General features: G+C 42.9%; 2 protein-coding genes across 2 annotated transcripts; both read right to left on the minus strand.

The window, feature by feature from the left end:
- Positions 1–1050: 1050 nt before the first annotated feature.
- LOC119016896 (cytochrome c oxidase subunit 6B1-like) lies at positions 1051–4368 on the minus strand. Its single transcript, XM_037093256.1, has 4 exons — positions 4235–4368; positions 2849–2971; positions 1329–1429; positions 1051–1219 (listed from the first exon to the last, which is right to left on the minus strand). The coding sequence occupies exons 2-4, from the start codon at positions 2952–2954 to the stop codon at positions 1166–1168; spliced, it is 261 nt and encodes an 86-aa protein (XP_036949151.1). The 5' UTR covers positions 2955–2971; positions 4235–4368; the 3' UTR covers positions 1051–1165.
- Positions 4369–5397: 1029 nt separating this feature from the next.
- LOC119015006 (C-type lectin domain family 6 member A-like) lies at positions 5398–10081 on the minus strand. The gene is made up of 6 exons (XM_037090517.1): positions 9979–10081; positions 9343–9432; positions 7723–7887; positions 6377–6528; positions 6003–6127; positions 5398–5548 (listed from the first exon to the last, which is right to left on the minus strand). The coding sequence occupies exons 1-6, from the start codon at positions 10037–10039 to the stop codon at positions 5398–5400; spliced, it is 744 nt and encodes a 247-aa protein (XP_036946412.1). The 5' UTR covers positions 10040–10081.
- Between the last annotated feature and the right edge of the window lie 887 nt (positions 10082–10968).

The raw sequence follows: 10968 nt of genomic DNA on the forward strand, positions 1-10968 counted from the left end.
ACACACACACACACACACACACAGAACTACATTTATAATCAAGGTCAAGAAGAAACATTCAAGCTCAGGTTTTTCAGTTGGCAAATAAAATGATCACGGACAAGAACCAGAACCAGAACCAGATCTCTGCTCTGTGATCAGAAACCGCTCCAGGAGCTGCCTCATACCGAGACCTCGGCCCGGTCAGGAATAAACCTTCAGTGCAGATTCTTCAAGTGATCAGAGAAACAAACGCTCTGAAAATGTAATCTGCTGACGAGGAGCACGTGATGCGATCTAGAACAGCTCCTACAGGAAAACCAGCTGTTTTTGTTCTGTTTTGACCCAAAAGTTGTCAAAAAACACTCAAACTTAGAACATCAGACCTATTCAACATGTACGGACACGACGTCTGCAGACAGACGACATAAAAAAAAAATACACATGAATAAAATAATACACCACAGAAACCCCCCCACAGAAAAGTCTTCCTGAGTAAAAAGTAAAAGCTTAAGAGCTAAAATATCAGTCACCCGTATGACGAGTACTTGAGTAAAAGTCTTAAAGTATCTGATATTAAAATTCATTTTCAGGCAGTAAATATACTCAAGTATGGAAAAAACAAGTTAAAGTATATTATACATACACTTACATGTATGTGTTTACATGATATCTTCTGATTCCAGATTCTTAAACGTGAATATTTTCCTCCTCTGTGATCTGAATATCTTTGAGTTGTGGACAAATTCAGACATTTAAGGAAACGTAAACTTGGACATTTTTCAGCGTTTTCTTCACCAAACTGCTGACTGACTGAGAAAATAACAGACAGATGAATCAACACAGTAACTTGTCAGGATGCCAGCTGGAGAGAAAGTGGCTTCAGCTACCTGCTAATTAAAGACCGCATATTAATATTTGATGTTGGACAGTTTAACTCCACTGTGGTCCTGTTATGTTCACTTTTCAAAATAAAAGCCCCTATACATTTCCAGATCTGAGGTTTGCTGCCTGCACTGGTTTGATCAATGATTCACAAATCAGCTACAAGTCAAGACGAGTACGACAGAGTTCACAGTCACATTATATTATTTATTTAGTTGCTTCTGTACATGAAGAGCAGATGCTTCACATTAAGATACTCTGATGGAGAAAGGTGCAGGAGGACGGAGACGGATGTGTTCGGTCAGATCTTTCCAGCAAAAGTTCCCGCCTCCAGCTGATCGTCCCATTTCTGAACCTGCGGCGCAGAGAAAGAGAGAGGAAACTTACAGTCGGACGAACGCTGGGGAAATAACACCCGACATGAAACGGCTCCCTGGTGTGGAGGAGTGTTTGGTGTAACGTACCCAGCTGATGGGGCAGAGGCTCTTGTAGACCCGCCGGTACCACTCGCAGGGAGCGGTGTCCTGGTCTCTGGCAGTCAGAGCTTTGTTACATCTGTGGTAATCTGCAGAAAACACAGAGAGGAGGACGAGATGTCGGTGAGAGAGAGAACATCCCGAATCTCTGGTCTGACGTTTCCATTCTCCTCGATTAAACCAGAAGTCGCTCTCGTCCGCCATGTTGCCATCTCGTCCTCAAGCTCTTACTTCTGCTGCGAGCGCCGGAACAAGATGGTGGACGTCACTTTACATCATCCTCCAGAGGAACGAGTGGCTCATTACTTTTAACACTTTATTACAAATACAACTTGCAATCGTGTCCTTAAGGGATCCATCAGTCAGTAGAGTGCAGATTAATAATAGCTTCACAAAGCAGCGTCTATTTTTACTTTTAGATCTGGTCCACGCGTACGAGGGAAAATGCACAAACTGAAATAATTCATGATAACATACTTGCAAATATCAGCACAAACGCTGAGAAGACACAACCAGGAAGTGAACGTGGGCGCCTGTTTTGCATCGTGAACACTGAAATAAACAGTTTTGAATATCTCAACCCTAGCAGAGGTTTTCCACATGGTCTATTTTCAGTGACATTGTGTACAAAAGGCCAAAACACATCGGAAAAGCAACGTTTGAAGACACAACTTTCTTTGAAAGACTTTGAAAAGGAGCAGGGAAGCAGCAGGGATCAGTTCTGAGGACGAGCGAACAAACTGCTTGCGCAGACTGATCACTGCATCGGTAAAGTGCAGCTGGCTGTCGTGCTTGTAATGAGGCGGAAATACACACACACACACTCAAAATGGAGCTCTGAAAAGAACTGCCCTCTTATTAAAATAAAGACAAACTCTAAAAGTTTGATTTGGAGGAAGGCTGAGACAGAAATATCACTCAAAAACTGTTTCAGTTGGCTGTTAGATCAACGTGTATCGTGATTTCTACCAAACTTGAGTTGATGATTGTTGGAAAAGTGGAAAGAAAACTAGGAAATTAAGCCTTTAACTTTAATTCAGAGGGTGAACAGTTGTGAACAGTCTTCTGTATGTAAGGTCACAGCCCTTCTCATCTGTTAGGAAGACTAACAAAGTCCAGCAGGCACATTAAAAAGCGTTGATGATGAGGAAGCGGCTGAGATCAGAGGCTGAAGGCCTTGAAACACATATTCTGTTTCAGTTTGACCTTACAGCTGCAGTTAGACATCAGCGCTTTCATTCACATGAAGCCAGACGCAGAGAAACCAAGCATAAAGACAACATGCTGGCAGAAGCTTCAGAGCAGTTAGATGTGACCTGCGTTCATCTTTACCTGCTTTGGTTAAAAAGTTCAGGTAGGATTCTGTGTGGGTCTGACATAAGGAAACATGCAGATATATTCTACATCAGTGGCAAGATAAGGTCTGAATAGACCTGAAGAACCTGACAGGGTCTCTGTATGCACTAGATCTGAGTGAGATACTGAGTGAAGCAGGTTGTCTTGTTTACCCAGATAGTTCTGGTAACAGTTGCGGGTCTGGTTGGTGTTGGGGAAGCGGGCGTCGAAAGGAGCCGTCCTGTAGTTCTTGATCTTCTCCTCAATGTCGTCAGACATCTTCAGCTGCTGGATATCTGCAGAGGAGCAACAACATGTTAGAAACTCCAAACTGGACGGAGAAGAAAAAAAAACACCAAATCTGCTTTATGAGACAGGGTAGCTTTAGCCCCAAAACACACTACACAAGAAGATAGCTATAAGGGTCAGCTGATGAACCTGATCATTTGCTCTGCTTAGACTTGGTGTTGGAAACTGTTTTGTTAGCCGAATTTACTACAAGACTTTACTGATTGAGTAAGAAACCTTCACATTTCTGCAGGATGTACGGTTTCAACAATACCACAGAGGAAATTAAAAACACCGCCTTTTCTGAATGGAGTTCGGATTGCAGAGGGATCTAATTCAATATGGAGGAAGCTGGTTTGGCTAACGTTAGCTAGGAGTCGGTAATTATCCAGTAGCAGTAGATCTGAGAGGACACAGCCTTTTTAGCCACAAGACAGATTCTACAGGGAGAAGATAAGATGGAGAGAAGTAGTTAAATTCATAAATTGAATTCTGTTTAGGCTCGGTTTTGGTGACTCTGTTGGGTGCCGAATTTACCAGAGGACATTACTGATTAGTAGAAATCTTTATATTTTTCTCTAGGATAAATGTGTTTAACAAGAATACGAGATAAAACACCACCTTTTCAAAATGGAGTTTGGACAACGAGCCCTCTAAATGAATGGATCTACATTACAGGAAAGCGCATTTTTTTGGCCCAAGACACAATGAACAGAAAGATGATAGCGATGGAAACCAACAGATAAACTTCACCATTAACTCAGTTTAAACAGGTTTCGGCAACTGTGTTGAAAGCCGAATTTACCAGAAAACTTTTATGGTTAGGAAAACTCGATCCGTTTTTCTATAGGATGTACGCTTTGTCCAAGAAAACGTGAAGAACTTAAAACAGCAACTTTTCCAAACGGAGTTCGGTTTAGGGCACGCTATAATTCGATGTGAAGGATGCAGGTTTGGCGAACGATGGCGGCGAGTGACAATTCATCAATATGGACCGTTTAGATATATGTGAACAGTAAAATGAACACTGGCTTAAATACATATTAAGCTAAAAATAGTTATAATTCTAAACCTGTCCGGTAAAGATGGGCTCAGCTAACGGTAAGCCGGTTCGGCTGAGGAGGATGGACGATGTAAGTGGACGCTTCTAACATCCGAACTGTCCCCAAGAGATCAATAAATAATTGAATACGACAGGAACATTTTAAATTAATTATTAACAGCGAATTGATGAGGTAGAAGTCATAATATTCGTAAAATTAGCTGTTTACCTTTCACAGATAAATTCCGTTATAATCTCACCGCTCGGTGTCCTTTAATGTGAAGGGCTGCGCATCCGCAAAGCATGTCGGGAAATAGAGAGGACGCGTCAGGTGTTGTTTGAAAATGCAACACCGCCACCTGCTGGACACACCGAGGAGGTACAGCAGCCGCCAAGGACGGATTACATAAAAAATGGCTTTACAGCACAATCAAATGATGCTTAAATGATATAAATATAACAATAAAATATCGTTATATAGAGGGTTAATGTTTTTAATAAATTAAATGTGGCTGAAAGCTCTAAAAAAGCCAGGAAGTCAACCGAGTGACAACATTATTATCTTCTACAGCTAAAATAAATGGAAATATCATAAACTGGCTCATATATGACTTTCATTTAACGCAGTTTTTCAGTCCATCTGTATATCTTATTTGTTTTTGTCATATGTTTTGGTAGATATTTGGGATTTGAGTCTAACCGATTAATTCAGTATTGATCCTTGAACAAGAACAAACAAACTTGTGCAAAACAATTTATTTTAGTGATTTAAGTGTTTTATTTGAATCATCAGTATTATTATTAGCACAGGAAATATGTGTAGATCAAAACATAGATTTATTATGACTCTTAAAACTCTGATTTCCTCTCCTCTCCTCCCCTCTCCTCTCCTCCCCTCCCCTCCTCTCCTCTCCTCTCCTCTCCTCTCCTCTCCCCTCCCCTCCTCTCCTCCCCTCCCCTCTCCTCCCCTCCCCTCCTCCCCTCCCCTCCCCTCTCCTCTCCCCTCCTCTCCTCTCCTCCCCTCTCCTCCTCCCCTCCCCTCCTCTCCTCCCCCCTCCTCTCCTCTCCTCTCCTCTCCTCCCCTCTCCTCTCCCCTCCTCTCCTCTCCTCTCCTCTCCTCTCCTCTCCTCTCCTCCCCTCTCCTCTCATCTCCTCTCCCCTCCTCTCCTCTCCTCTCCTCTCCTCCCCTCTCCTCTCCTCCCCCCTCCCCTCCCCCCCGTCCTCTCCTCTCCTCCCCACTCCCCTCCTCCCTCCGCTCTCCTCCCTCCTCCCCTCCTCCCTCCCCTCTCCTCTCCTCTCCTCTCCTCTCCTCTCCTCTCCTCTCCTCTCCTCCCCTCCCCTCTCCTCTCCTCTCCTCTCCTCTCCTCCCCTCTCCTCTCCTCTCCTCTCCTCTCACTGTAGAGCAGCCTGCCTCCTCTCACAGATCCTCCTCAGCCGGGTGGAGCAGGTGGAGGTGAACCAGCTCCTCCTGTAGTCGTCTCCCGGGGTGAGTCGTCCACACAGCGGCCTGCTGTCGGTGTTGTCGGGCACGTGAAGCCAAAACCTGCAGACACAGGTTTCTTATTTTCTCAACGACGTGGTCTTTAATCTGTTACCATGGCAACCGCTACTCCTCCATATGAAAAATACATCATGAAAATTAAAACAGCCTCCCACTGTCTGTTAATCCCCTCCCATTAAAGCAAATGTATTCACTGTGTACACAGGGAGGAGACAGTGAAGAAGAAAAGTGTTTAACATTTAAATTCTCCCTGTTTCTTCTCACTTTGACCTCCTCTTTGTGTACTTTATTGCTATTTCTATTTGAATCATAAGGAAAGTTTATCTAAGATTGTTTTTTTTTTCTATCCAACACTAATAATTCCTTCAGGGGATCTTCTACATCTTAATATCATCTCAGGTGTCTAGGAGATCAACATCTGCTGGCTCGTCACCTGAGGAGCCTCCTTTCAACCCTCCTCCTCCTCCTCCTCCTCCTCCTCCCTATCATTACTCACTCTGGTCCCTTCTCCACCCGGGAGCCGTCGCTCCACTGCCAGCCCTCGTCACCACCACCCGTCCTCAGGCCGAGCCAGTACGAGTCCCCCTGGCTCAGACTCTGGGCCTCTTTCCACAGAAACACCTGAGACAAAAGTCAGGAAAGTCAAAAGAAGAAGTCTCCCTCTCTTCTCCAGAGATCATTTCAGTTCACACCTCCAGGAAATAAACTGTGTACAGTAAAACACTGAAAGACAAAACCTCAGCTGACCTCCTGCAGACGGCCCCCATATGCAGCTGATATTTCAGGGAAAGCATCTCAAATGTTTTACAACTGGACAGAGGCAGAATAAATCACTGATGACGCTTTCTGAGAGAGTGTGTGTGTGTTCACCTGCTCCTCCTCTGTCCTGACCATGGCCACAGCGCCCCCCAGTGCCATGCAGCGGTACTGGCTGCTGATCCAGTCGGACCTGTCCCGACTGAACAGGAAACATTTCTCCCCCTGAGCCGTCCAGTTGGCCGGACACGGCGTGCAGACTCTCTCTGCGGGAGACAGAAAAACAGAAGTCGCAACTTAATTTCTCAGAAGGAGTTTTAATCTGCTTCCAGCTCAGGACGACCTTTTCACAAACCTGCCCGACTGATTACAAGAACAGGAGGCAGTTTTTTAAATAATAAAACTGTCTTAATACATCCACAATTCATTCCACAAGCTAATTATTTTTGTGCACCGGCTCATTCCTGACTCAAATACCAACGCTCTGGGATTGTAGGTCCAGTCAGCTGCTGTTAGAAAGCATTTTTATTAGATTTAGTAATAGTAGAAATCATGCAAAAATGTTATATATACACATACAAGTGTAAATTACATAATTCAGATACATAAAACTGTTTTTTAGAATCACAACATCTATGTGTTTGAGCCCAATTTGGATCTCAGCCTTCATTTTGATCCAAGTTTCACATCCGTAAAGTTTCATGACTTCATTCACAGTCGTGATCCACCCGGATCACTGTGAATATTCTGTACGTTGCAACTTCACGTTTGTTTAGATTTAATTCTCTGTTTCTTTCTGGTCGTGATGCCTTGCTCATGTCCTGGTTAGGTTCAGGCACAGAAACCTGGTCCAGCTAGACTGTAAATCATCACAGAAACATCTGGAAATGTCTCCTGTTTGTCCTGACTCAGACCTCCTGATGTGGAAGTTGGCTAATAAATCATACATCACACAATGTGAGTGTGGGACGTGCAGTTACAGTTTTTTAGGAAACAGTTTCAGGAAACAAACACAGAAAGAACTCCTGATATCTGAGTCCACAGCACACAGACGATGTGGGTTTGTGTCCTTCAGAAGATCGCTGTGCAAATCAGAGCGGCTCGGTCCAACGGCTCCCGCAAACAACTCTGATACGAAAACTTTAACGATGCCAAACAGCCAAAACTAACACAAAACTTTTCTGCACAGGAGCACAAAGTTACATCAAAAGTTTCATCTTCTATCTTATCTATTCATGCCAGAGGTTGAGGAGGAGGTGATGGTGACAAAGACCACTGTTCAAGACTGTGTTACAGCATTTGTAAGCAGTCAACCACTGGATATTTTTATTTAGACAACATTTCCAGCTGTGTTTCCAGGTTTTTACAAACCCTGACCATGTGGAAAAACCCTCAAACTGCCCTTTAAAAAGTGAGGACCAGACCGACACTCTGAAGCTCCAGAGCAGCGCAGCGCTTACCGCCGGCGGTGTGGTTGCTGACGGGGCAGTACTGGTTCAGAGCTGGGTACTGGGAGAACAGGAGCTGATAGGACCGGCGCAGCTTCTCCAGCCTGCTCGTCAGATCCGACACTTTGGCCTCCTGCAGGCTCGACTGCGACTGGAACACCAGGCTGATCTGAACCACTGCCACGTCAAACATCCGACACACACAGAGAGACAGAAAATTACATACACGGTGTCCCATCAGCCGTTGCCATGGATACGGGATGGGGTGAAAACAAAGCGGACTGACAGAGGTAACAGGAAACGATGAAAAGATGAAGACACCCAGCGCAGAGAGTTAATCCTCTCTGATGAAGACGTTCAGGCTAAAACGGGATGCAGAAAAAAGAAAGACGACTGACGGCTGCTGGATGTTCTGGAAGAGGAAGACGTGTTCAGCTTTTATAAATACATCTGCACGCCGTTTTCAAGATTATTCGCAGCAACAAACCCACCGAGACGTCACCCGTCGGTCTGTGGACGACGTTTCAGAAGCCTTGAGTTAAACAGCACCATATTGGTTTGTTTGGAGAAAGAAGCGACCATATTTACATGATTTCTGTCTGTCTGTTGTATTTGACCCTAAATGGGACCAAAACTTACAAAATGAACATTGTGCTGTATTAAAGAAGACTTGAAACTATCGATTGAGATCATAAACTCATCAGGAAACTGTAAGAAGGCAGTGAAATGAGTCTTAACACTCAAAAAAATGTCTCCACTGTTTTACAGTTTCTTCTTTTTGGGCTGCCGGGCGCCATGTGATGATGTAAAGGTGTAAGTGCTGTCACAACTGGAGCCATTCGGTCCAATAACATTTGGAAAGTCTAGAAGAGACGCACGATGAAATGATTTAATCCCCATTCACATTAGCCACGTGCTAAACAGGAAGTTAGTGGTCTCCATCAGTGGAAGCCTCTCGTCAATCGCTTCAAATGCACATGAATGTGCATCGTACGTCTGCAGATGACAACAACCAATCAGAACGCTTGTTACATCGGCTAATCTGCATCGTTTTACCAGCTTGAGGACCAAAGTGTGACAGAGAGGCTAAACAGAGAAGCTAACTGATTACAAACGCAGATTAAAATGATACTTATTGACTGTTAAATGTTGTTTTTATAGATATTCTTTGAATCAGAACTATTAATATTTCATTTGTAAACCTCTTTTTACTGGCCAATAAAATACTAAATAACACTTACTGTAGTTTTATTACCTAGTGTAGTTATTTATAGATTAATACATTGTAAACTAATTTATTAATGCCTATTTTTATTGTACATTTATCTAAATGCTTTATCACTATTTCCATGACACTTGTGGTCTGTCTGTGAGAGAGAGACAGACAAAAATCATTAACTATAAAACACTTACCTGATAAAAACAAGTATATATAAAATACATAATGAGAAGAATCATATTTTATCGTCTGCTATAAACCGTATTATGGTAAAAATACCCAAAAATATCATTTAATATAGGTGTATATATGTGTTTTTGAATTATTCTGTATATGTTAACTTCTGTTAATTGTAAGAACTCGTTTAGTTTAATAACGTTACAAAGTGTCAGCAGCTTAACGGAGTTACTCACAGCAGAGCGTCTGCAGCAGAGCGATGACGACCAGCAGGAAGACGAGCAGAGCGAAGTAATGAGTCAGCTGTCGGTACCGACCCGACCCACCTGAGAGGAAACAACAGCTGACTCAGCACAACGCTGCAAAATCTGCATAAAGGGGGAGTTCACCCAAATCAGTCCAACAGTGAATCCTGTCTTTATGAGGCCGCAGGAGACTCTGCAGGTGTTTCCTTTAATAATGACACACCGGCAGACGGTATTTCTTCCCACTCACCTCTAATGGAGTCCAGACATGCTGAAAGTTTCACTTTTATTTGCTGATGTGTTGAGATCGTTGCTGAGACTTCAGCCTCCTCTCCGCTGTGAGGTTTGAAGAATATCTTAAGTAACCAGGAGATCGTCTCTGGAAAGAAATATTTGATGCTGTAAACAATAAAATGAATCAACAGTGGGGGGGAAGGAGGTGGCATCTCTCAAAACATCAGCAAAGAAAAGTTGAAACTGTCAAATAAAATCGAAAAAAAATCCACTTCATGCACCTGATGTGTGTGTTGAGGCTGTTAAAAACAGGATTTTATAAAGATAAATTTGCTGAAATGTGTCTTAAATTCACATTGTGTGGATGTAAAAATGTAAAAAACAGAATATTACTCTTGTCTGTAGATGTTTCCTGTTGCTCCTCCAGCAGAGACGACCCGTTGTTCACTTTCATGCTGTCATTAGTTCAAGCAGGCGTCGGTGTTGATGCATTAAAGCACCGAGACTCCACGAGAGCAGTTTGTCCTCATACTTCACAAGCAGGTGCAAAAGAAAAACCCCAACGTTTTCTCCGGTCGGTGTTTAATGTAGAAAGATATATCTTGTATGGAAATACCGGCATGCAAAGCAGAACAGTTTGATAACCAAACGGACCAGAAGAGTTCAGCTGTACAATCCCCCTGCTGTCCTCAGTTTTCCTCTTTATAGTATTTTAGTATTTTCCTGCACTGGGTTTTAAATCACGGCCGGATCAGGAGGAGTAAAGCTGCTGTCGGTAAAAGATGCTCACGATGTTCGACATGTGTCTGGTAACCAAATATTAAATCCTGGTCCATAGTGTGTTTACATATCTAAAAAACAAAGTAGTATCAAGTCTTTTGTGGCTCTAGAGGAAGCTGCATGTAATTGGATGAAGTGCATCTGGTGTGGCAAAGTTGCATTGTGGGTAATGTAGGCAGCAGGAAGAAGTATGCGTGTATTAAAAAAAAACTGTCTTAACTGTCTGTTGTAAAAATGTCCATTATGACTCCAAATGTTTGTGTATTGTTGGACCAACAGACTGCATTTTAGAGAACTTGGTGCCCACATTTCCCACAATGCAACTCAGACATTGAGTGACATCACTGGAGGCAATTCTATCAGATTGTATCCAACTTCTACTGGAGCCACAAAAGACTTCATACTACTTTTCTCTCGTATACAATCGTACAACTCGAGACCTGCAGACAGACTTTAATGTGTGAAATTGTCGATGTTACCCTTTAATTTAATAATAATATTTTACTTCATGTATAAATACAGTTCGATGCCAAGTGTTCAAGAAGCAGTTCACCCTTTGGTTTGAATTCATAAAATATTTTTAAATATTTTTATTCAAAATCC

The sequence above is a fragment of the Acanthopagrus latus genome, chromosome 3 (genome assembly GCF_904848185.1).
Source record: "Acanthopagrus latus isolate v.2019 chromosome 3, fAcaLat1.1, whole genome shotgun sequence".
Taxonomy (NCBI): domain Eukaryota; kingdom Metazoa; phylum Chordata; class Actinopteri; order Spariformes; family Sparidae; genus Acanthopagrus; species Acanthopagrus latus.